Source organism: Pinus tabuliformis, chromosome 2_1 (genome assembly GCF_031772625.1).
Source record: "Pinus tabuliformis cultivar Carrire ecotype Pingquan chromosome 2_1, CPIR1, whole genome shotgun sequence".
NCBI classification, from domain to species: Eukaryota; Viridiplantae; Streptophyta; class Pinopsida; order Pinales; family Pinaceae; genus Pinus; species Pinus tabuliformis.
In genome coordinates, this window is record NC_142299.1 from 516,429,161 (window position 1) to 516,456,951 (window position 27,791).

The 27,791-nt window shown below is 38.6% G+C and overlaps 2 protein-coding genes across 2 annotated transcripts in view; one reads left to right on the forward strand and one right to left on the reverse strand.

Annotated features, from left to right (window-relative positions):
- Positions 1–27,791, reverse strand: part of LOC149201220 (classical AGP protein) — a 156,379-nt gene that overhangs the window by 80,499 nt on the left and 48,089 nt on the right. Inside the window, exon 2 of the mRNA XM_089402890.1 lies at positions 10,198–10,309. Within this exon, the coding sequence (XP_089259016.1) occupies positions 10,198–10,309 (112 nt within the window). The remainder of the gene's footprint in view (positions 1–10,197; positions 10,310–27,791) is intronic.
- On the forward strand, positions 5,961–6,775 carry LOC149201221 (uncharacterized). The gene is made up of 2 exons (XM_089399691.1): positions 5,961–6,270; positions 6,396–6,775. Exons 1-2 carry the CDS (start codon positions 5,962–5,964, stop codon positions 6,597–6,599), a joined length of 513 nt encoding a protein of 170 aa, XP_089255817.1. The 5' UTR covers position 5,961; the 3' UTR covers positions 6,600–6,775.

Genomic DNA, 27,791 nt, shown 5'->3' on the forward strand with positions numbered 1-27,791 from the left:
TGAAATCAACAAGATATCCTACAAGATAAAGTATCAGAGACCAGTGCCTTTAGAGATAACTTGCAAGAAACAATATGCTCAATAAGAAACTATGATACTTGCAATTGAAAAATGATCTTACAAGAATAGCAATACTGCAAGACAAGCATTAGTGATCAAAAACCACAATTGATTATAAACAATTTAGAGAATGAGCAACAAGATTTCAAGATAGAACTTGCAAGAGAAGAAAACTTGTACTCAAAGAAAGATGTTCTAATATGATACAATCATTAAAAAACAACAAGCATAAGTACAAGGATGTTAGATGAAAATTTGCAAGTAAATGATTATCTCATAGTCCAAATTGTACAATAACCAATTAAATGCAAAGTGATAGGTGAGGGTGTGAAGAAAAGTGTTCTTGGTAAATTTTATTTAATGCCTAATCGAAGGTTTTACTTCCCCTAAATTCCTTCAACTTGGTAAGGACTTTGGTTGTTGCAAGAAGTTCTAAGTGAGAAGGCTAAGGCCTCATTAACAATACCCCCTTAGGACTTTAGTACAACCTGTGTGCCTCCACTCCTACAAGGGCTTGGCCACAAGAGAACTGCGAGATCACACGTTTTAATCTTTGCTCCAAACTCAAATTTAAAAAATTGAATGACAGATAGAGAAGGTTGTCCTAAATGTCTATCCACCAAGCATATGCTTGGAGGTAAATTTTAGAGAAAGAAATATGCAAACTAGATCTAAAATGCAAATTAGATATGAAGTTAATTCCTTCACGTGAGACACAATTAGAATGAGATGCTTCAAAAGTGAAATATCTTAAGATTTATCAATAGCAAGATACCATTCCACTTTATCATCAAATTAGCAATTTGTACTTTGAACACACGTCATTATATCAATATGAGATTAATCTTATGCCAATGACCAATGAAAAAAGATGCCCAATGAAGCAAAGCGAATTAGATCAATTGCAAATGACAATGAGATCAAGAAAATAAAGCTATTTTAATGGAGATGCTAATTAGATCTAATAGCCAATGAAATTTCTCAATGAACATAAGAAGCGGGTTAGAACAATAAGATGACAAGAGATTTAGAACTAGACCCAGAAATGCTAATGCAACTAGCAAAGAGGTTCTCCTACCAAATGAGGAGATAGGTATACCGAGGGGAAGAAACTCCAAGCTCTCTCAAGAAAAAAAAATTATATTGTAAAAAATTTATATCTGAATTCTCCATGCCTCCAATGATGCTTCCCTCAAAAATTGACTTGAATTTCTCCTCAAAAAATTATTTTTTTCACAAACTCCTCAAGGGTTTTCGCTCAATATGCAAGGTGAAACCCATTATGCTTGCGGCTAAGGGAGATGAGCATCAAAACGAAGATGGATTGCCCAAAAAAAAATTGATTTTACTTCAAGAGCGAAGACGAAAACTCGAAAAAAAAAAATCGATCTCTTTCAAACCCTAGCCATATAGGAGACAGGAGAGGGTTTGATCAATCGAATAAGTGTTAGCTTCAAAAATGTAATAGTCTCTTTAATCCTCAAGCTTCCACCTAAAATAAAAATTTATGAAAAAATTTCAAGCCAAACCCTTGATCCCTTCTTCATATCTGCAAAAGAAAAGATAGGGAGGAGATCCAACAAATATATACAAGATCTATACAAGATAAATATATATACGAGAGCTAGAAAATATATACAAAATTTACAAATTTACTAGCCCAAAGAGTGTGAGTACAACCCCACTCTTGGGTAGCAAAATATAAGCTCTAAAATAGTTGAATTATTCAGTGAAAGTTCATTAGAAAAGAGAAATAGATCTTGAAATATAGAATGCTTTCAAGCAATGGCAAGGAAACTCCCTTCAAAATAAATTGTTTGATAAAGCCTTTGGAAGAATCAATGTGGGTTCCTCCACTTGTATTCTCTTAAGAATTGGTTCATCCAACCAAAAACTTACTAAATGCTTAAGAATGCTTCAGAAATTGTAGATATCTACACACTCAAAGTAAACTTGTTAGACTTGCAAGGAATTAGATAAGACAATGAAAAAGAAGACAAGGGGTCCAACTAAAACCCACTTGCGCTTCTAGATCTAGAGTGGTTCTCTAATTCAAATATCAATGCAAGATACCTATACCTCAATAGATATAGGCAAGTGGACTAACAAAAATTAATGAACACCAGTAGAGCATTAAGAACAAATTTTGAAAGATATTACCATAGACGCAAAAGAATAACACCACAAAAATTTGCCCCCAACGTCCTTTCTTTAATATCCAAAACTTCTTGTACAAATTCTACAAAACTTCCTTTAAGCCAAGAGCTCGATTACAATTCATGAGATGAGATGATCATCAATGAGGAGCTTAGAGCCTCCTTAAATAGAAAATGAGATAGAGACCCCTCTCCAAGTGAAATTGGCTAGATCCAAGGAGGCAATAACTAGATCCAGGCCAAAAAATTCAAATCCCTTGATGAGCTGCGCAAATCTCTAGGAGGGCATACATTTGCCTTGAAAGAGATGTCAAATTGACCCAAAACTTTGATCCCAAAGTGGATTGGACCACTAAAATATTTTTCTTCATTTTTCTCCTTGAGAATCTCTCTTTCAAAATAACAAACTTGGACTATTCCTCTAAAAATCTGAATTTGTTGGGTCATTGACTTATTTTCTGGACCATCGAATTTTTCCTTGGGCATTTTCTCCTTCGTAAATGGAATTCTCGTAAATTTTCAATTTAATTTTAATATTTGGGAATTTCCATCTCATTTTTTATCATTTTCACTTGGAGAGAATTCTTATTTTTCTCTCATTTTTATTTTCTAACTAAATTTTGGCCAATTATTTGCCATCTTTCGCCAAAAATAAGAAAAATGGACTCTTGAGGGGTAAAGACGTGTTTTTCCACCCTCAAAATGTGTCTAGATAGAAAATTGAGGTGTAGAGATTTAATTTTGATTACTCATACCCCCTACAACTTCTATAGACAACACATTTTACATCAAATAATTATTAAAAATCTCAACCGCTGGGAAATCTTTAATAATTAAAAATTGACACTTAAACTCATCCAAATTTTGCAAAACTTTAGACATATTCTAGTATGGCATTTTACATTGACTCTATACACTAGGACTCAATTAAGCCTTTACCATCAAGCCTCACTCTAGCTTTGGGGGATATTTGGGAGAAAAACTTAACTAAATATTCAATGTTGAGAAACACAAATAATTAGCTAATGAAAAAAAACACCCTGGAGTGAAAACTCTCTAGCAAAACCCTAAGCTACCTAGATGTGTTACATGACTAATTTTTCTATCATACTAGAATCATTTTTTACAATATCCCCCACAATGTTGCAGGAATCGCCCCCCCCCCCCCCCGGATCCTAGGCCGGAATCGCGTCCCGTACGGAAGCGTTCCGGAACCTCCAGCCGAAGCGCGATTCCAGTTTTCATGAAGCGTGATTCCGGATTTTTAAAACGATTCCTGGAAATTGGGTTGCGTTGCCCCGGATCCGCGCTTCGGAGGGCGCTTCGGGCATCCAGAAGCGCCACGCTTCGGGCCCGGAAGCGCACGCTTCACGAGCGCTTCGGAGCGCTTCCGGAAATTTCCGCGCGGGTCGGTTTTAAACTTAAATTTTTTTTAATTTTTTTTAAAGTTAACTTGAGTTTGCATTGAGGGGGTGGGTTAGGGTGAGGTTAGGGTGAGTTTAGGGTGAGTTTAGAAAAGAATAAAGCCCCCATTCTCTTCTCATTTTCTCACTTTGAGTTTATGAGAGTTGGAGAAGAGAAGAGAGGAGAGGAGAAGAGAAGAGAGGAAAGGAGAGGAGAAGAGAGGAGAGCTTGGAGGAGTGAAGAAGGAGGAGCTAGGAGAAGGAGGAGGAGCTTGGAGCAAGAGCTTGGAGGACTTCATCTACAAGAGCTAAAGAGGTAAGTTCAAACCCCAAACTCCCTTGTTTTTTTGAAAAAAAAATTGTATTTTTCTCCTCCCTCTCCTACTCTTTCCCATTGTTTCTACTTGCTCCTTTATTTACAGGTTGTCCACCACCTATATCCATATTCCAAGATGGTGTTCTTTTGGCTTCTATGTATCATTCCACTCTTGGTTTTAATGATGGCAAGGGTGAGGAATAGAGGGGAAGAGGAAGGGGATGAACTTGGTCCTAATAGTAGTGACCCAATGTATGATGAGGAGGAAGGGTTTGAAGAGGAAGGGGATGAACTTGAAGGGGACACTGAAACACAAGATGGGAAAGGTACATCAACACCCTTGTGGAACTATGTGACCAAACTTGATGGGGGAAAGGGTGGTGGATCTTACAAATTTGTGTGCCCTCATGGTTGTCATGGAGGAAAACCATATACGGGTTCATATACCCGTCTGAGGAGGCATCTTTGTGGGGTGTTGGACAGTGATGAAAAAAAGGGTTCTGTGGGGGTACAAATTTGCCCAAACATTTCAACTGAACAAAGAAGAAAATACATCCAAATAGAGATGGTTGCACAACAAAAAAACAAGAAACAAAAAACTCATTCTGAATCAAGTGCAACCTCTAAATTTGGTAGTTGCCCATCTCCTCATGGTACTTCTGCAACCTCTGGAGGTAGAAAAACAATAGGGGATTTCCTTAATGTTGCTGGGAGGGATGATGTGGATGGAAAGATAGTCCGTTTTCTTTGTGCTTGCGGTGTACCATTCAATGTGCTTCGCTCTCCCTATTGGCATGACATGGTAAAGGCCATCAATGAAGCCCCAAAAGTATACAAGGCCCCCAACTATGAGAAAGCTAGAACAGTGTTATTAGAAAGAGAAAAAGCTAAGGTTCAAAGAGCTTTGACACGTTTTACACATGAGTGGGTGGATTCTGGGGTATCCATTGTATCAGATGGGTGGACAAATATTAGAAACCAACATTTGATAAATGTTCTTGGTGTTTCTTCTAGTGGTGCAGTATTTATTGCATGTCATGACTCCTCCTCCATCAGTGCAACTGCACAAAACATTGCAGATCTCCTATTGAAATCAATCAAAGATGTTGGTCCGAATAATGTTGTTCAAGTGATCACAGATAATGCAGCAAATTGTAAGGCAGCAGGAAAAATTATTGAGCGTACTCATCCACACATCTTTTGGTCTGGGTGCCTGGTTCACACATTGAACCTTTTGATGCATGATATTGTGAAACACAAAGATTGTGGGTGGATTGCTGAGGTTTACAGGAAAGGGAAGCAGCTCATTAAATTCATCACAGGGCATACAAGGGTAAACTACTTCTATGGCACTTACTCCAAGTTGCAATTGCTTAAAATTGCAAAGACAAGATTTGCTAGTTATTACCTCACCTTTAGGCGGCTAGTGAGGGTGAGACAAGCTTTAACTAATCTGGTGTGTGCTGAAACATGGGATGAAATTAACACTGACACAGATGGTGCTAATGTAGTCAAGGACACTGTTCTTGACAGTTACTTTTGGTCACAGGTTAAATATGTTTTGCAATTCACCAAACCAATTTATTACATGATCAAGTTTGCAGATTCAAATCGACCAGTAATTGGGGAGGTGTATGAGCAAATGGATAGCATGTTGGGGCAGATTAAAGACATTGTTGAGCCTAGAGATACCACCTTGTACAATTATATTCGTGTAGAGGTGCAAAACCGATGGGAAATGCTAAATATTCCATTGCATGCATTAGCATATGTTTTGACACCTAAATACTATCATCCATCATGGCTTTCAACACCAGCACCTGGGGGGGGAAGCAGGAAAAAACCACACCAAGATAGAGAGGTTCACGAAAAATATATGGCTGCATTGAGTAGATTAATCCCTGATGATGAGGAGGCTGCATTGGTACGAAGACAGGTGAGCAACTATACGCTCAACACTGGTCCATTTGGGAGCATGCATGCAATTCAAGATCGAGAGCATTTTTCTGCTCTTGAGTGGTGGAACATGCATGGAGGGGGTACTCCACTTCTACAGAGTTTGGCATTGCGGGTGCTATCACAGGTGGTAAACACTTCTTCTACAGAGAGGTGTTGGAGCTCTTATTCTTTCATCCACAGTGTTAAAAGGAACAGGTTGAATTTAGACCGGGCAGAGAGCTTGGTTTATGTTCATTACAACTTGCGATTGTTGTCCCATTACTGTGAAGATGCAAAGTCTAATAAAGACTTGTTGATTTGGGACAAGAATCCAGAGGAGCCCAATTTGGAGGATGGAGTGTTGCGACTAGAGCAATTAGAGGATGCTCTTATCCAGGTATGTCCATTGTGGTATGAATTTTCCAATTTTCCCTTATAAAGCATTTCTCTAATTCATGTTTTTAATTTTTTTGTTAACTAGTGTTTTTTTTTTTTTTGCATGAATTTTTTGAGCGATTCTAGGATGATGATGACCGTGTTGATATGCCACCACCCCCACCCCCATCTGGTCCCTTGGTTCCTAGGTTCCATGGTTCAACACCAACAGCAGGGGGTTCTTCTTCATCAGTTCCAGTGCCACGACTTACACAGGGACCATCTTCTTCATTGCCACCACGTGGAGGCCCGCCATCACGTTCTATTCGTGGTGGAAGGAGGAGAGATTAGTAGATATATTCACAATCTACTTCTTTTTGTCATAGATTACTCATTAGACTTGTAGACTTGTGAATTTGAATTTTGAACCTTTTTGGCTTGGCGGTGACCAAGTGACATATTTTGTAAACATTATTATTTGAATTTTGGACATGACAAATGTTGACAGTTGCTCACTTGCTAGATAAATCATAATATGCTCTATGTTTTATGTTTTATAATATGCTTAAATGTTTTATGTTTTATAATATGCTTAAAAATTTGATGTATGTTTGTAATAGCTAGAATATAGATGATTGTTGTACATACTAGTAACTACAATGGAATCATGGATGCCATATCTATCTTGATTTATGCAAAAATATGCATGTTTTCATGTCTTCTACAATTAATTTGGTATTTGGGATGTTTGTTTTGAGTATAAATGCAAAAAAATATAAAAATATATATATATAGCAGACGCTTCCGCGGACGCTTCGCTTCCTAGATTTTTGGAAAATGACGCTTCCGCGCTCCGCGCTTCCGCTTCGCTCCCGCTTCGTGCAACATTGATCCCCCATAGCTGCAAAATTTGGAATACAAAATGCTGACAATCTGTTGAATGATGATGATGATGTTCTGAAATTCTGACTGTTCTAACAATGCTGGAATGATCAAAGTGCACTTGGATCATGGAGTATTTGACAGGTACTCAAATGTACTTTGAGTGGTCAACAGGACCCATCCCCCCTTAAAAACCCCATTAATGTGTTTCAACATTTCAAGGACATGGGGACACCGAGGAAATGTCCCCTTTATGTTGGGACTTCATCAAGGACTTTGGAACTTGCTATATAGATAGCCAAGATGTTTTCAACATTTCAGGGATATGGGGACACCTAGGAAATGCCCCCTTTATGTTAGGACTTCATCAAGGACTTTAGAGCATTCCACACATGTATGTTCAATTTTGACAATGGACATCAATGATTGGGCAATATGATATATCCAAGTTTTATAATTTATTTTAATTTCGTAATATGAATTTCTGAATTTATAATATGTTGAAAAGTAGCGAATGAAGTCTTCTTTGACTTGGGCCTTAGTCAAAGAGACCACAACGAGTTCTTCTTTAGCATGCTCGAGTTCCTAAAAATTAGGACGAGTTATGAAGCAGTTTGACTTATGCATGGGAGTGGAAGGCTCAGTTTGGTGTCTTCTAGTGCGAGTTATCTTTGGGAAAGGACAAGCAAGCGAGTCTCAAGTTCTAAATTGAGGCAGGATGAGTTACATGAGTGAGTTAACTCATCAATCACTAGTTTGAGTTCCAAAAATAGAACTTGCCAGAATTAGCTAATCCAAATTGCTTATAAGGACCAAGGCACAATTTGTATTATTATTATTGAACATGGATTTGTGTGAAGATCCTGTGAGAGAAAGACGAGCTAAGGAGAAGCTTGTGTAGAGGGCAATTTTCTTGAGGAATGCACTAGGATTTAGGAGGTATTTCCTAAATAATAGCTCTTCATGTGCTAGAAACTAGGAGCTTAATCCAGGATCAGATTTCTTGCAAGGGTTTCAAACTTAAAACAAGCAGGGAAGACGAGTGTTTTCTATAGAAAGAGGATTGTATTGTAAGAGATCTATTGCTCAAAATTTCTATCCATAAAATTCTCAAAAAAGCAGAGGATTTTCCTAGTTGGGTTCCCTAGAAAAATATTGTTTTTTTTGCTATTGAGTGACTGTGTTTTAATTCTGTTCTATTCCGCTTGCAAAAGAGTAGAGAAAATTATGTGTCTTGGGTTACAAGTTAGATTCAGATTTGTTCATTCAATCAGAGCATAATTTTCGTGCATTTTCTACATAATATCACATGTGGCATCATCACCAAGTTCCATTTGCATGCTTTCCTCCCGCTCCTGAAATCCACTTAACGCCTTCCTGTTAGATGTCATATCATCATATGTATGGAAGGTCCACTGTCCATAATACATATACTAACTGACACCAGACATTGTGTTAGATGACTAGCATACGACCAGTAGCAGTTTCTGATGTGTTAGATTCAGGAATTTTCACATTTTCTTTTTTTATGGTGCATGAGGGTGAAGTGGGGTGTCAGGTAAGGTGACGGCTAAGTAGGCTTGGTCGGCAAATCTGAATGGGGGAAAGACATATAGATCTCTGATAAGGGAAATCGGGGCTTGGTTAGCCATGACATAATCAACAACACTAGCACCACCACGATCAAAGGCTTGGACAAAGATGTATTATAATTGTATTGTGTATTTTCACATTTTACATAACTTTTCAGAGTAAACTTGGTCAACGATTAATATCACACAGCACTTCATACTTTATATTTAAGACTCCTATTCTAGAAGATAATGGTGATCTCGCTTAACACACTACCTAATTCTTCTATTCCTCCAGCTACCACAATTTTGTACTCGTATATAAAATGGACTATAAAGTTTACAGCATGTGTACAGTTATGACAATCTCCTTTTCTTATTCTTCCTTTATCATGCTAATGCTCCTTGTTTCCACTTGTACACATCATATGATTAGGGAAGTTTGGAAAGTGCCTTTCTTCATTGATATTGGTAAGGCAAAATGATGCACTCGGGACTTGACCTAAACATACAAACTCTTTGAGCAACATTGAATGCTTTACACTATTAATAAAATAACCTTAGAAGTTAGAAATAATGCGTTTACAATACACCACTTTGGGCCTGACAAATCTTGAACCGTTTGCTGAATGGGATATTTTATTGCATTGTATTTCCATGACAACCTTAACTTCAAAAATACTATTTCTCCTAACCGCAAGTCCATCTGTATTATCATAGCCATTTGATGTTGAAAGATAAACTTATAGTACATTACACAGTGATACACAACCATCCAATGACGCTGTGAGAAGAACAAAGCTTTTAAGCTTACTAGAACTTGATGTACTCTATTCCTTAATCAGACTTAACAAATATAAGCCATACAAACTGAGCATCGATATATAATAATTCCATGAAGGAGTCCCCATAGTTGGAAGAACAAGAGGATTAAGTAGATCTTTCAAAAGAGAAAAGATGCCAATACAGCCCTCAGAAAAAAATTGTCAATCTAACATACCAAAGAGAAAAGAAGTCAATGCAACCTTCAAAAAAATATTGTCAATCTTACATACCACAGAAATTTTATAATAAGTTTAATGAGCTAGTTTTTTATATGTAAAGAATGAGGTTAAGGAAACCAATTTCCTGTCTATGATTAACAACTAACCTATGCAGTGTTCACAGGAATAAGAAGGGATTTTTTCCAACATCACACAACAAATGGTTCCTTGGTCTTGATATTTCATTTTTTTCTGCTAATCTTGATGAAGAGAACAGAAGTATAATACGAGAAGGAATTGCCAACCAAATTAGCCTACAAACAAACCTCCTTATATTTTATCTATGGACATGATAGTTGTTTGAGCTTGATACACAATATGAGAATTGCAATGACGACAGGTAAGAAAAGCAGGAAGAGAACATGATAACCATTGCCAGATCAATATATAGAGACTAGAAATTGAACATGATGTTAGAATAAAACATTACATAACTGAAGTTTATAACAGTACCAGGGGCATATCAAAAGCCTGAAAGTTCCCAACAGGCTTATTTGCAACAAATACCAACCGGACATTTGTCAAGTAAATGATCCCCTTTGCAGAAACTTTGCCTCCTGAAGCTCTGTTTAAAAGGATACAAAGAGAACTTCAGCATATGCAATTTATGTAACTTCATTTGCAAAAATTCAAAATATTTCCCTTTCACTCGAGGAAATCAATGTCTAACTAGAACACAAGCAACAAGGCATGCCTTCTCCACAAAAGAGGAATTTAATAGACTCTAAAAAAATCTTTTGAAAACCCATAGAATGCACACCATACTTGGCAGTAAGGTCAATGCACGCTAACTGGTTTCAGAACTTTTAGATATAATTATTTTCCCAACAAAAACACCTCAAAGAAAACCCTCCATAAACTTCCCTGTGATCTATGGATGGTAAACGGGGTAAACCATTGGCCTTGATTATGAACCCTAACCCCAAAGGGATCAAGAGAGTCAAACTCATGACCTACCCAACTTTGGGAGAGAGATTTCACATCTGACTCAATGACCATTTAAACTAACCCTCCAGACTTCTAGAATTACATTAATATGACAAGCATCTCAGGATTTCATGATTATCTTATGCCGATTATGAGAGATCCAGAACTTTAGTCTCATACCTCTTTCTCGTGTTCTTATTAGAATTTTCAAGCAAAAGGATAAATCTCAAAATAGTTCAATCCAGAAAGCATATTTCTACAAAATATTATTTCTTCCATTTACCAAATAGAAACCTTACAAGAGTTTAATTGTTCCAATCTGCAAGCTGAACTGGCGGCTTTTAAACCTGGTATGATGAATAACCTTGCTTTATCTTGATCGACATTCAAAACATCAAAGTAGAAATGGCAAAGAACTTTTCAATCTACATGTCTAGTGTAATGATTATTTATGTCGACATACTGTTGTAAGTCCTAACGTATTAAGAATCAAGATATATAAGTGTAGGTTGCACTGACATGTTGCATGTAATACAAACTAAGGACATAGGATCATAGGACACAGTTGGAAAATAAATGTTATGAAGCTAGGTGTCAAATAAATGGGATATACATGAACATAAGGGAAATTAGTGTCAAGTATAAAGAGATGCCATGAAGTAAAAGAATATCTTACAGCAATCCTAGCAAAGAATAGAAAACAGAATGAGAGCATCCTAGTTGATTGAAAAGAAGCAAGTTGCTCCATGAAAAAGAGAGAATACAATGTGGAAGAAAATAAGAGGCTGCATAAGTGACTGAAGTTAGAATACATATATTGCACTCTAATATGAACACACGTATTATAAACATGAAACTTCTTTCTGTACCTTGATATAACATCATTATTAGGAATTAATCTCTAATGGATATCAGCTTACATACAAAATGGTTCAGGTACTTGCATCATTCCAACTCCAAAAACGGAACTATTATTGCAACAATGGATATAACCAAATTAAAAACATAAATAGAGAGCCAAGAGCATAGCAAAGAGTAAGACTCCTGCACACACAAGCTAGATTGCACCTAAAAAGAAGAGTAATGAAAGATGACATCCTTAATAAACATTGGTCACTAGTTGATTATATTGACAAAATGATAAGAGATGCATACAAGAGGGAGGAAGCCCCTACTTATAACACTAATGATGCAAAAACTCTAACTTAAGACTTCAGTCACTAATAAGTCATTAAGAATTTCAACCCCCACTCCAGTTATCAGTTTTCCTTATCACTCCATGCATTTAGTTTTAAATCAAGCATGATAAAAATTCTAAAATCTGGAAATGACAATATTTTCTGAAAACACAAATTTAGAGATTTCACAACTGCTGAAATTGCAGAAATAAAACACAACAAAATTATGACAGCCACACACAGAGAATAACACAGTGATTTTTGGTCAATGTGACCCTGGAAAAACCCCCTACAACTCTCGAGGAAAACCAGTTTGAGAGCTCTTCTTTATTTCCGAAAATGCTTTTACAAAGAACTGAAATACTCAATAAAAATTCCAACAACCACAAATTACAAATTATCTCAATTTTCGTGCTTGAACTCCGCCTTGAAATTCGTGCCAATCAGCAAACAACCAAAACAGAAATTTTTCCAGCAATAAGACAGCATTAAATATTGTATGGCCCGCCTCAAAAATCATGCCCAAAACTTGTTGTACTTATCGTATGGACCGTACGGATTTCAACAATACGGCTGCCTCAAAAATCTTGCCCAAATCTACCTCGAAATTTGTGCCCTTGTTGTTGTCCCTCTTCCTCGATTTTTTTGCCTTTCTCTTGCTGTATGGTTTTGCCTTTGTATGCGTGCCAATAAATGTCGCTGCCCAGATTTGTTGAAATGTCTTCTTGCTACTCTCCTTCACTTCCTCATTGCTCAAAAATTTTCTCCTTGCTCTCTCTTCTCTTTCTCTCAAATGCTCATGAAAGAATGAATTGATAGTTTTCTCTTCTCTTCTCCTTTTACTCTCTAAATGACCTTTTGGGTTACCCTAAGATCTAATTGTTGAGATTCATTTAGATCTAGGGATGAGAATAAATGTGCATTTAATTCTCACTTTCTATTTTTTAACTCACCCGCTTGAATAAAGACCCACTTAGCCTTTTATTTCCATAGTCACTTTTTCACTTTTTAATTCTTCAATGACTTTAATAAAGTCACCTTTAAATTAGAATGTACCTTTACCACTTATAAAATCAATTTTAAATTAGAATGTAACTTTACCACTTATAAAGTCAATTTTAAATTAAATTGACTTTACCACTTATAAAGTCATCTTAGCAAAAAAGTACAAACAAATTTGAACACTTTTCCATAGGCCAAAGATCAAAGCCTTAGGGAACCACTTGTCCTCTGGTACCCAAATTTTAACACTCCCTCTTATCGAGGAAAGTGTTCCTCACCACTCCCATCGTCTCTAAAGTAGACATGCTTGCCCCATGACAAGGCTTTGGTGAAAATGTTCACTACCTGCTCATTTGTGGAAATGTACTCAAGCTTGACAGCTTCCTTTTGGACATAGTCTCTAATGAAGTGATACTTGATCTCAATATGCTTTGAACTGTGAGTTTTATGCAACTCTAGTTATCACAGTAAATTATTGAAGGTCTCAATGCCTGACCAAATAGACCAAACAACATCTTGCGAAGCCATATGGCCTCACAACTAGCCAAACTAGCAACCATATACTCTGCCTCCGCTGAGCTCAATGCAACTGACTATTGTTTCTGGCTGATCCATGACACAACTGCCGAACCCAACCCAAAACAACACCTACAAGTACTCTTCCTATATGAAGCACAACCTGCCCAATCTGAATCTGTGTACCCTACCAATCTCACTCCATCACCCTATCTATAATCCAAACCAAAATCTACAGTCCCTTACAAGTAACGAAGAATGTGTTTTGCAGCCACCCAGTGCACTCTCCCGGGCTCACACATGAACTGACTCATAGTGCTAACTGCAAAACATATATCTGATCGAGTGTTGATCAAATACATCAATTTACAAATCAACGGTCTGTATAGACTCATAGAGTAGGATCTACCAACTCAGAATCAGAAGCGTGAAGCTTCTTCCAGTTAGTGATCATGGGTGTAGGCATGGGTTTGCAGTCCTCCATGTGAAATCTGCTAAGAATATCCATAATGTACTTCCCTTGTCCTAGGAAAAAATGCCCCTCCTCCTGCCACACCTCCAATCCCATAAAATAATGCATCAAGTCGATATCCTTCATCTCAAACTCTGAAGCAAGATCTCTCTTACAGCCGTCAATGAGTCTCAGCACCAGTGATGATCAAGTCATCAACTTACAACACCAGAATGAGAGGCTCCTCACCCACCACAATGAAGTATAGGTTCGGATCAGCCTCACTCTTTGTGAAACCCAACTGCTGCAAGTATGTATCAATCCTCGAGTATTAAGCTCTAGGAGCTTGCTTCAGGCCATAGAGTGCCTTTTTCAATCTACATACATGGGACTCCTTCACATGCACATCAAAGCCTTGCGGTTGCTCAATATAAACCTCCTCCCTAATGAAGCCATTGAGAAATGTGGTCTTCACATCCATCTAGTGGATCTTCCAACCCATCTTTGCTGCAATCGATATAATGGAGCGAATAGATGTATACCGAGCTACGGGAGCGAAGGTCTCCTCATAGTCAACTCCCTCTACCTGTGAGAACCCTCTCACCACAAATCGAGCGTTGAACTTCTCGATGCTGCCATCTGCAGCATGCTTTATCTTGTATAGCCATTTGGAAGTAACAACCGATTTACCTTCAGGCCTCGGCACTACCTCCCAAACATCGTTCTTCATAATAAAAGAATACTCCTCCATCATGGCCTCTCTCCAGACCTGCTGACTGGCTGCCTCCTCAGAACTAGAAGGCTCGGAGGCAACAATGCTTATTACCAATGTCATGTAACTACAGAACCGCTCAGGTGGTTTGCTCTCTCTAACCTGTCTCTTTGGCCCAACAACTAATGTGGCCTCGCGCAAGATATCTTGAAGCCACTTGGACTTCCTCTTCCCTAAGCATACTTCTCCCACCGGAGTGAAAGAATCCTCATCATAATCAAAAGCCTGAACTCCTGAAGGCCTTCCAACTGACCTCATGCCTGAATCTGTGCCTGTAGATACTAAAGTACCGTACGAACTGTCCATTAATGGACTACCCTGTGGACTGCCCTACATGCTGCCCAAAGAACCACCCACCTGACTCTGAGAGCCACTGCTCATTGATGGACCTAACACAATAATCGATGTACCTCCTGATCCCTGACCACTGGATCCTTGTGACTGACTCAGCCGCTCCTAAGGGTTTAGTGACTCTGGATACTCTAACTCTCGTGACCTCCTGAAAGCTCTCTTCTCCTCGAACTTCACATCCCGCCTGACAACCACTTTCCTTTGCACAAGAACATAAATCCGATAAGCTTTCGAGATCTCACTATAACCCACAAAGATTCCCTTGTCTGTAGTGGGCTCTAGCTTGGTCCTGTTCTCCTTGGGGACATAGGAATATGTAAGGCACCCAAAGATATGAAAGTGCCCAACATCAGGCTTCTTCCCAGAAAAAGCCTCCTCCAGAGTCACATTCCCTAAGGCACGATGTGGACTCCTGTTCTGCAAGTACACAACAGTGTTGCAGGCCTCTGCCCACAAAAATAAAGGTAACCCCTGATCATGAAGCATGGCTTTGGCAGCCCCTACAATGGATCTGTTCTTCCTCTCCGCAACCCCATTCTGCTGGGGGTTGTAAGGAACTGTGAACTCCCTCCTAATGCCTGCCTCAGCACAAAAATCAACAAACTCACCAAGGGTATACTCCCCTCCATTGTCCGACCTGAGGACCTTGATCTTCCTACCTGTCTGGGTCTCCACTAAAGCTTTGAACTCTTGAAACCACTTGAAAACCTCACTCTTGGTCTTCAAGAAATAAATACAGGTCTTAGAGTCGTCATCAATGAATAAAACATACATAGTACTCATAGTCACTCAAGGATACATGAGACATCCAACCACTCACATCGGTATGAATAAAGTCAAAGATCCCGGTCGCTCTGTTGTCACTGCTGGGAAAAGGGGATCTGGCAAACTTCTCCATAGCACATCCTCTACATACATCAAGGTGATCAGAACTGAAATCTAGCACACCAGTGGTGATCTCCTGCAATGTACTCAAGGCCCCATGATACATGTGCCCCATCCTGCAGTGCCAAATCTCAGACAACTCTGAACTGCTAGATCTATTGTCAGTCCTGTCCCAGGTGCTGCTACTCAATGCCATCAGGGGCTGGAATGAGAACTTGTACACCTTGGCATGGCGCACACCAATCACTCTAGCTGAAGAAGCTGGAGTTCCCCTAGGATATATAAGCATTTTCCCTTTGTTGAACAACACATCATACCCTATGTCCTCAAGTGCTAAGACGGATATCAGGTTCTTCATTCCAAGCACAAATAGAACATCTAACACTTCCAAGGGAGGTTTCGGTCCCCTATCAAATGTCAGTGTCCCCACATCGATTGCTCTAACCATGTTGTCATCACCAATACTACCTCCATATCAGTATCATCCTCTAAAAGCTCTGAGAAGTACTCTCTAACTCTTGTCATGTGGCAGGAAGTGCCACTGTCAACATACCAAATGCTAGAAGATGCTCTGCTAGTAGCGGGGAGTACACTCCCTCTAGTGGCCTCACAAGCTATGAACCCAAACTCCCAATCAAAGCTCTCTGAGAAGCTCTCTATCTCTACAGAAGCTGCCATGGGTTTGTGTCTCCCTTTCTTGTTCTTCTTCTCTGGACACACAACAGCATAGTGTCCCAACTTTTGACAATTCCAACATTTGACTTTGGAATAGTCCTTCTCCTTGTTCTACTGCGTGCCTTTATCTTTGCCTTTGCCCCCACTGTTGGAAGCTTGCTTCTTTACTCTGCCCTTCTTGCCTCTTGCTAACAATGCCACATTGTTATCCTCCTCCACCTGTTTGGCTACCCCAAGATGGTTTTTTCTGGTCTCATTCTGAATGTAATCATCCCACAACCTCTCCCAATTGGGAAGGTTTTCCCGTGCAACAATGCCATCCACAAAATTCTCCCAAGTCTTGGGAAAACCATTCAAAGCAATCCTCACCAACTCAGTGGGTGCAATGATCTCACCTACAGCTGCCAACTCTTCTCTCACTGAAGTGATCTTTGTGAGGTATGTTGTAGCACTATCAGTCTTAGCCATTTTAATGGCCTTCATTTTCTCCTTTAAGACCATTTTTCTGTTTTCATTTGAGCTCTAGTAAAGACTGGTCAAAGTTGTCCACATCTCATGTGCATAAGTCTTTCCTTTCACATGAGAAATGACATGATCTTTGATTCCTTCCAAAATCAATCTTTTTGCCTTAGCATTCTTTTTGTTCAATTCTGCCAACTGTACAGGGTCAACATGTACTACTACTGGGTTCTGTGTGGTAATTACCATAATGCCCCAGACTTCTGTTTCCTCAAAGATACTCTGGATTCTCTCCTTCCATGCATTCTAGTTGTTCTATCAATCCAACCTGTCTTCCACTCTCAAACCCAAAGACATGTTTCACTACCCTATCAAACTGAAATTTTCAAATAAGTGGTAACGGTTTTTGTTTTTTGTGTAAAAATCAACTTGCTGTAATTTTCACTTTGTTGTCCCAAACTGCACTTTTCAACCAACCACGCTCTGACACCATGAAGAAATTTCAACCCGCACTCCGATTACCAGTATTCCTTATCATTACATGCATTTAGTTTTAAATCCAAACATGATAAAAATTCTTAAATCTGGAAATGACAATATTTTCTGAAAACACAAATTTAGAGATTTCACAACTGTTGAAACTGCAGAAATAAAACACAGCAGAATTATGACAGTGACAGAGAAAATAACACAGTGATTTTTGGTCAATGTGACCTTGGAAAAACCCCGACAACTCTTGGGGTAAACCAGTTTGAGAGCTCTTCTTTATTTCTGAAAATGCTTTTATAGAGAAATTGAAATACACAGTAAAAATTCTGGCAACCACAAATTACAACTTATCTCGATTTCCGTGCTTGAACTCCCCCTCGAAAATCGTGCCAATCAGCAAACAACCAAAACAAAAAAATTTCCAACATTAAATGTTGTACGACCTGCCTCGAAAATTGTGCCTGGAACCTGTTGTACAAACTGTGTTGATTTCAGCAATACAGCTGCCTCGAAAGTCATGCCCAGAACCTATTGTCCCTCTTCCTCGATTTTTGTGTCTTTCTCCTGCTGTACGTTTTGCCTTGGGATACGTGCTAATAAATGTTGTTGCCTAGATTTGCTGAAATGTCTTCTTGCTGCTCTCCTTCACTTCCTCACTGCTCATAAATTTTCTCCTTACTCTCTTTTCTCTTTCTCTCAAATGCTCATGAAAGAATGAATTGATCTTTTTCTCTTCTCTTCTCCTTTTACTCTCTAAATGACCTTTTGAGTTACCCTAAGATCTAATGGCTGACATTCATTTAGATCTAGGGATGAGAATAAATGTGCATTTAATTCTCACTTTCTATTTTTTAACTCACCCACTTAAATAAAGACACACTTAGCTTTTTATTTCCATAGTCACTTTTTCACTTTCTAGTTCTTCATTGACTTTAATAAAGTCACTTTTAAATAAGAATGTAACTTTACCACTTACAAAGTCACTTTTAAATTAGAATGTAATTTACCACTTATAAAGTCACTTTTAAATTAGAATGTAACTTTACCACTTATAAAATCACTTTTAAATTAAATTGACTTTACCACTTATAAAGTCACTTTAGGAGAAAAGTACAAATAAATTTGGACACTTTTCCCTAGACCAAAGATCAAAGCCTCAAGGAACCACTTATCCTCTAGTACCCAAATTTTAACAATTATTATTGCAACAATGGATATAACCAAAACAAAAACATACATAGAGAGCCAAAAGCATAGCAAAGAGTAGGACCCCCGCACACACAAGCTAGATTGCACCTACAAAAAAGAGTAATGAAGAATGACATATTTAATAAACATTGGTCACCAGTTGATTATATTGACAAAATGATAAGAGATGCATACAAGAGGGAGGAAGCCCCTACTTATAACACTAATGATGCAAAAACCCTAACTTAAGACTTCAGTCACTAATAAGTCATTAAGCTCATATTTATATTAAAGTCGTAATTTTATAATTATAACATTATTAAGAATCATGAGTTTACACAAGTGACAACATGACCCATATCCATATCCCAAGGGCATGGGGTTAGCTCAACAACCATCCCAATGTTGGTTTACATTTGGCTAGGTTCATGCCAAACGGTGGTTGGTTCAAACTCCCCTAAGGTTAGGTGCACTAGTCTATGCAGAGAAGTTTACCAAGGATGCCATCGATGAATATGGGTAAGCATCCCTTGGGTTTGCATACAAATTTTTCCATGGGAAAAAAATGGAACATGTACATTGAGTCTAATACCCAATAAGAATGGGGTCATTAGGTAAACCATCCCCTTTTAAAAAATTGCCCCTATTACATTGCATGTCAACAGGGGTACATAAAAAAATTTGCAGCATTTTATCACCACCATAGTAGGTCCAATGTCACAAGTCAAAGCATTGTGATTCTGTGACAACCATGTGAGGTTGGGTATTAGGTATCCCAGGCATGTGTCTTATTCTCAATGCTTGTATCTTGTTCTCTTGGTTTGACCATGTCTAGTCCCTTGCAGTGCAATTTGGGTTCTTCTCGCCCTGTATATGATTGGAAAACCTTAGGTGATCTTACTTAAGGACTCATGGTTTTACGGGATCTTGCTTTTGTAGCGCTGATCACTGGTGCACGGGCCAGCCAACCCGTGTCAAGGTGCACCTACCTTTACCACATGGTTATGGTCTATAGAGTATGTAGGTGGTCTTGGCTTTTGCTAAGTATTCCTCAGACAACTCTTAGGTATGGCAATCTCATATTGAAAAATTTTCACATTTCCCAAGGAAGTACATGTTCCCCAAAGCAAAGTGATCTTGATGGTCAAAAAGTTAACTTGATCTTCAATTGTTTATCTTCACAAGAGGAGCCCATGTCACACTCCACTTTTCCCATCAAAGGTGGCAAGGCTAGTTAGAACTTGGTCAAACTTGATTAATAAGTCAAAACACATTTCCAAGAGGCAAAACAGGGGGCAGCAATGGATAGAATCATGCATGCATTACGTCAGGAATGACCAATAGAAAGATAGGGACAATACCCATGTGTCAAATTGTGAAGATTCCTCAAGGAATTATGGGACTTGCACAAGTGGCAAATAACATGGTGGAGCAAGCATTAGGCATGATTTGGAGATTACAAGAGAGAACTGGTTCAGAGCATGGCCAATTTAGCCAAACCCAGGTGCTAAAATCATCAAAGCATGGAATATGAGATCCAAGTTCTAGGTGGCCAAGTCGAGTTAGTGAAGGAAGAAATTCAATTAAAACTAACCACTGGATGAGTCAACTAGCCATCAGAGAGTCTAACTAGTTGTTGGAGGCCTCATGTACCAAGTAGTTAGACAATGGACCAAGAAAGTAGTCGTTAGAAGATGAAATATTCCTCCAAATGACCAAGTCAACTTCCTCTCACCAAGTCGAGCCTCTCATGGACCAAGTTTAATGTAAAATTTCCTTGAATTGCAGTAACTAGAATTTACTCTTCTAATCGGTTAGCAGTTTATTAATTTTCTAATTAATACTGAATGAATCATACTGCAATTCTTTACAAATAAATTGTGGAAGCTAAATAAAATGTTGGAACTAAGAAAATAGATGCACACACATAATAAAATCGACACAATAATTTTTGGACAATAGTCCCCAAAAAAAACCCCGAAGGGAAAACCAATGCAACAGATGAGGGTTTACTTTTATTATTATGCAATAGTAAAAATCTGAGTACAATAATCTAGATGCCTCACTTGAAATCCTCCAACAAATCTACTAGAAAAATAATTTGGAGAAATTTTCTCCCTTCTGCAAATAATCTCGACCTCCCTCTGACCTACTCGAACCCCACTGAGAAAACTCGACCTCCAGGAATTCGCACTACCTAGCCTGGGAATTTTGCACTACCTACTAGCTGGCTCCAGATGAGTTGTCATGCCTCCCTCTGTCTTTGGAAAGATGTCGCTCTACCTTCCGGGTGATCTCCCGACCTCCAGCAACTGAATCGACCTCCTTTCCAACACTTTGAACTGGCTATATGGCCGCTCGCACTGGCTATGTAGCCCTCTCTGCAAAAATATTCCACCTCCCTGTTACTGACGATCTGTTGGTAGGAACCTCTACCGGAAAACTCTTCTGTTGCTCCCTCAATCATTGATGCTCCCCTTTTATGGCTCGAACCCCTCTTCTTGTTGAATCTCTGCAACTGTATTGTTTGATCTACCAAGGAACTCGCTCTCCCTGTGTCTCACAATTGTGGCTCGATGTGTCTATCTCCATCCCATCGATTTGCTTGTATAATCTCTCGTTGGAGCACCAGCAACCATGATTAAACTATTACCAACGGCAAAGGTCATCTTGGACTCTATCCATGTGAGTCTCTAGAGATTTCTTGATCTTCCTCAATTAATTGTTGTTAATTAATCAATTTTCCTAAGTTAGACTTAGGCATTTTTTTAGTTATTGATCAATTAATATAATTGAGTAGTTTCTAGGTCTATTCTCCCAAAACCTTTTCTGGGTTTTGGAAACCTTGTGTTCCTTAGCCTCTTTGACACAAATCGAGAATAGAACACTTGTCTGATTATACCAAAAACAAACATTTAATTCTTCCAAGGGCAACTATTAGAATTTAGAACATTCAGTTACAATTGTGCACTCTTCTTCATGGTTGACCAAATCGAGCCATTAGCAAAGGAGATTGTGGACCAAATTGGGAAATTTGATCAAATTCAAACCTTAGCGGGCAAATAAAAAAGTGCAATGTAATCTTTTAACAAATTTACCAACTCTTCAACTTGTGGATTTACTAGTAAAATATTATTTTGGAGGAGTCCAACTAGTCTTTAGTTAGTGGTTATCAAGCCATTAAGAATTGTTCTATATAAGGCTAACCTCTCCTCATGTAATAGTTGATGTCATATGAGATTAGTGCGATGACCAAGTCGACTTCCTCTCCCCAAGTCGAGCCTCACATGGACCAAGTCAAATTCTTCCAAGGGCAACTAATGGAATATTGAGTTCCTATTGTGCACTATTCTTCATGGTTGACCATATTGAGCCATTTGCAAAAGAGATTGTGGACCAAATTAGGAAATTTGAGCAAAATTCGACCCATTAGTGGGAAAATGAAAAATTGTAATGTAATATTTTATTAAATTTAATAAAATTCCAACTTGTGGATGACTAATAAAATATTATTTTGGAGGAATCCAGCTAGTCATTAGTTAGTGGCTATCTAGCCATTAGCTAGTGGCTATCTAGCCATTAAGAATTGTTCTATATAAGGCTAGCCTCTCCTCATGTAATAATTGGTGTTGTCATATGAGATTAATGCCATCATTATAATAAAATCAACTCATTTTTGCTAACCCTTGTAAATATTTTTTCTTTTACTTGCAATTTGTGCTTGATTAATTGTATTATCATGATATAAACTAGTAATATTTTCTATACAAGTGAAACTACACAAAGTTAGCCCCCAAGGGGCAACTTGATTGGAAATCGTCGTGAAATTGAAGTGTTGTGTGCAAGTAGGTTCAAAGTTCAAATCCCTCATTCACCTGTGCCTGCGAAAGGGGCATACTTAGGCACCTAGAGGCTATAGTGGTAGAGATTGAAATCGACCCTGTGTCACGCGAGGACAAGACCAACCCAGTTGTTGATTCCTATAGATACAAATTAGAGGAATTCAAGGGTGGAAATCCTTATAAATATAAGTAGAGGCCAAGCTCACAAATTGAATTATCTTCAAGCAAGCAACAGAAATTGCTCTCTTGTCTCCATATTCTTTCTTTCTTCTCTCTTCTAGCTTCTACTTTGTTGTGTCTGAATATTATTGTCATCAATTCTATAACAATCATCTTAATACCACCAATGTTTTGAGCTTTGCAAAATAAAGCTTGGATATCACCTATTCTATCTCTCTGGGTTTGTTCAATGTCTCAATTGTATCTTATGTAATTTGGTATAAGTTTTTAAGCTATTTTAATTGGTGAAATCTGCCATTTAAATACAGTTTATACCTATTTATTTTTCATTTAAAAATCCAATTACTAAAGATGATTTCACACATAGTGAATGCAAAAAAAATTATAATCTCGTTTGGCCATGTTACCTATTTGATTAGCAAAGTTGTTAAGGTCTCGAGTCTCGACAATCTGTTGGGATTGGCACACAAAAGAGAAGGACCCACTATCACCTCGGCCCAAGCCCCCACTATTTAGACCCAACTTCCTCCTAAGCAGTTAAGGGAGGAGTCCCACCTGATACCCCAACCAATTTCAAATAAAACTAGTGCCATAAATGGGGTCAAGAAGAGGTGAAGGGGTTAATTCTTAGTGTTGTCCTGTTGTTTTTGTGTATGATTCTGCAACAGAGAACTAAAGTGAATTAAACTAACTACACGAAAAATCTTAACAAATATGGCCTTATTTATTTGTTTAGGTTGTTGGTTAAGGATTTATGGATCAAACAAATTCGTTGTCCTGTTATATTAAATTGCAAAGTCTACATAAAAATATAGGAACAATAGCCTATTTGGCCCTATTTGGCCACCCAATAAAAGCCAAAGCACTCCTACATCACAGATCTAGGAGTGGAGAGGTTAGTGGATGTTAAATGGATACTTTAAACCATAGTTTTAAAACTCGTACTCGGAACCAACAGAGGGTCAACTCATCCATGTTTCCAAACTCAAAGCATTAAAATAATAGAGAGAAGACAACACTCGATCAAAGCATGCTCATGAATATATCTATTATATCAAAATGGCACCAAGTGCATTGTCCAATACATGTAATATATAGAAATTAGAACAAAAACACATAACCAATGTTGCTCCAAAAACCAACTCCTCAATGTTGCTCCAAAGATCGGCCAAAAACCTCCTCAATGTTGCTCCAAAAACCAACTCCAACTGCTCACAAACTCCTCACAAATGCTCACATAAATGCAATGAGGTAGCTGTGAGCAAATATGAGGGGATTGGGTCACCTTTATAGGCGTGGGAGAAGGGAAGAGGGGCTAGGAAATAGTTTAAACAAATAAAAATGATTTCAAGTCCACCCAGCCTAGCTTTTTCCCACCACCGAAACCGATTGGTTTAAGTCAGGCCCAATCAGTTCAGCCGATCCATCACCGAACTAACCAAATCGTTGACCAACTCGGCCGGTTCGATAACGAATCAGTGGCCGAACCAAATAATTGACCTAGTCGGTCCGGGCAGGGGTATGGCTCAGTCGACTAGGTTGATTCCGAGTCAGACCAGCCTAGTTTTGAAACTATGCTTTAAACCCACTTGCCATGCTGTAACAGCAGAAAGAGGAAATTTCCAACAAGTTGGAAACTATTTTTTTCTGAAGAATGGGACTAAATCCTTTTAGGCAAAGTGCACATAAATTTTACAAATCGAGGATTTATGGCTAGAAATTAAATATCTTGACTCTAAATCTTGAAATCTTAGATTTTAGTGCAGATTTTGTATGGCGGCCAACAGAATGTTTAGATCCACATTCAATTCAAAATATGCAAAGTGGTCGATATTCCCAATAATATCTTGAAAACAACATCTCTAATCTTGCTTCAATTATAACATTATCAAATCAGTTTCCGCAAGGTAAAATTTGCTATAAAGATAAGATAATGTAAAAATAATCAAGTATAATTCTTAATCTAAAGCAAAAAATAAAAGTTATAGAATTTTTAGTAGATAAAGTGGTTATTGAAAATTATACCTTGTACCAACTTCCAAGTAATGCTTTCCTCACTTGTTGGGATGTGAAACCAGTTCCTTCTAAAGTCAATCTTGTAATTGGTCAAGGAAGTGGGTTTGCTCTCTTAGAGAATTCGCCCCCGCATGTGACTTAATAAAACTTCTACTTTTCGGATCCCAATAGGAGCATCCCAATGATGTGGCATTCTCCAACGTTTTTCTTGAGTGAGGTGAAATATGAACTTCGTTCCTATTGAAGCTTCCTCACGAAATGCTCCCGCCCTTTTTAAAGCAATCCACCTACAAATAAGAAACTGAAGTGGGGTTTCACCTAGTTTTCCTTCTCCACGTAATTGTGTTGCCCTCTATGGCTCAAACTATTAGCCCAGATACAACAATAAATTAAGAAAAAGGAACAAGTAATGAACAAAATAAAATATATTGGACAATGGTTTGCAAAATGAGCTCTTTATTGATGGCACTTATCTCATAAGACAACAACAACAATTACAAGAGGGGAGGGCTAGCCTTTTATAAAGCATTTCTAATGGCTAGCTAACAACCAGCTAGTTGGATTCCTCTAGAAAATATTTTTATTAGTCATCCACAAGTAGGTCCAAGATTCCATTTGCTAATGGCTTTCAATGGTCAAACGTGAAGAATAGTAACATAAAGTCTCCCAATGTCCCCCCTCCTTGGTCCTCCATGGTAACTAAACTTGGTCCAAGATGAATTCGACTTGGTCCAAGACATATCCAACAGCTTGTTGGACCTTGCCAACAACTAGTTGATTTTATAACAACTAATTCAATTGACATTTTCCCTGGTATAATTCCAAGTCCTGACTCATTTTCCAAAGCCCCTATGACCTCACCAAACCACACTAGTCCTCTAAGTCCAAATAATGCCTTGCATGTTTGTCAATTAACTATACCATAGCTATCATAGGTTGTACTTGCGCCTAACCTTAACTTGTAGATTTATGCAATGCATTTATACATGCACAACCACGCAATACCCAGCAAACATAAGCGCAACTAATTAGCTATCATTCACAATAATTCATTTATGCACAGTAGAAATATCAATTAACATTCACATAACAGAATCCAAATTAGGGTTTACAAAATAACACAACACATAAACGTAGTTCATTGCACATGGACACTTATCTAAAATAGAAAACCAACAAGCTACTAGCCTTCCAAATTCCACCCAACTATAGACCTCACGGTTCATAAACTCTCAACCCCGAATCACCCACAAGCTAGGACCTCAACTCCATGGGCAACAGTCTATTCATCAAGTATCAAATCACATACTTTGGCAAAGGCAACAAACCCAACATCCTCAGTCCCCAACCACAGGCTCACGCTCCCTCCAGCCTACACCCAAGTGGAGTAGCCCTTCTCTACACCCAACAGTCCCTCGGCAGTGCCCACCTTCCAGGGCACCTTGCAACCAGCTAGGGACAGTCTCAGCCTACAGCTCTAGGAGCTCTGCTGCTCTCCGAGGCTTCCAGACACCCTTCCAAGCCAAACTGAAACAGCACCCAGTCAGTTATTAAGCCCAAGCACAGGGCTCACCACTTATCTCCAAATCGAGTTCCACAAGAACTCCATGGTTGTCAGAGCCATAAACCAGAGCCACCAAGGCTCTCACCAGGATGCATCCTCTACATCATGATTAATTGAATAACCATGGCTCCGTCAGTTACAGAGTCCAAGCCCAAGACTCATTGACTAACCAAAAATCCCAACAATGAATGAATGCCTTCAGAGGTCAACATACACATTATAAATGCATGGCCCTCTCTTGCAATGTGGCACTCTTTAAAGCCATGTGGACCTTGGTGCCTTTTTCACCAAAACATCAGAATTGTTGCCCTTTTACATGGAGTTGTGCCCCCCATACACTTTTCCATGGAGTTGGTTTGCAACCAATTGTTTTATTTATTAATATATATGTACAATATATACATCATGATTACAATTCCATGCTCTTCGACCTCGCAATCTTTTAAAGGCATGTACCCCAGGCACACTAGTCCCCAAAATATAAAATCATATACACATGGGCACGTAGGCCACCAAAAATAACCCTCGACACAGCAGCCTAAATATCATTTGTACATATATTTACATTAACCGATCAAGTAAGGGTATTACAATTTCACTGTTTTTTACATTTTATATTGCAGATTTATAGGTGAAAATTGTTAGTTTTTGGTAGCATCGGAAGTGCTCTAGCCTTGGAAATTGGTGGAGAGGCTAAGGCGCATGAGTTCTAAAAAACCCAGAAACCGTTTGGTGAAATTCCACCCGGTTTGTATTTTATTAAAATAATTAATATTTTTAATGGAGTTCCCAAGTCTAAACTTAAGGAAATTAAAATATTAATGGGTATTAATCAAAATATGGGTGAGAATGATCGAGAAGGCGGATAAAGTCATGTTTTAATCTTAGCCGTTGATTAGAGGCTTAATCTCGGTCGTTGAAGACTCAACAAGAAAAGTATAAAATGGAGGCTTGGGGTTCATTTGGAAACACGCGCGGAGAGAACGAATTGATCTGGAGTTCGATTTCTGAGGCTAGGAAGCTGAGAAATTTGAACTAAGTGATCATTCAGCAGCAGAGGGGCAAAGAGAATCTGGGAGAAGGACATTCCAGAGAATACTAACAAAAAGGCAGAGAGAGCTTGTGGAGGCAGCGCAGTAGCCAAGAGAGCTGACGTTGGGCCAATCTAGACCCACGCAGTCTTGACGCAGAGCCAGAAGGGCCAGCGCAAAGGAGAAAGTTGCCTATCACGCAGAAGCCGGAACTACCGAGAACTACCGAAATAGCTGGGATAATTGACGCAGAACCTGAAAGGTTGACACGGGGCCAGCGTAGAAGTAGCCAAGGTTAGCCAGTCTTGTTGTTGGATCAACCGGAATTTTGTCGGGTGAAGTGAGGTAAAACTCACTCAGATTTTCTGCCAGTATTTTCTCTGAGCATCCTAGATTTGTATTCAGATATTTCTCCTGCATAATAATAAACCCTTAGAACTGTTGCAACGGTTTTCCTGCATTGGGTTTTTCTGGGGACTATTGTGTCCAAAAATAAGTGTCCTTTGTATCTTGTTCTTTGC

Bases quoted from the DNA above. Each gene is read 5' to 3' on its own strand.
- LOC149201221 (XM_089399691.1), top strand. From the start codon at position 5,962: ATGCATGGAGGGGGTACTCCACTTCTACAGAGTTTGGCATTGCGGGTG. The intron at 6,271-6,395 runs GTATGTCCATTG...GAGCGATTCTAG, and splicing joins TAGAGGATGCTCTTATCCAG to GATGATGATGACCGTGTTGA.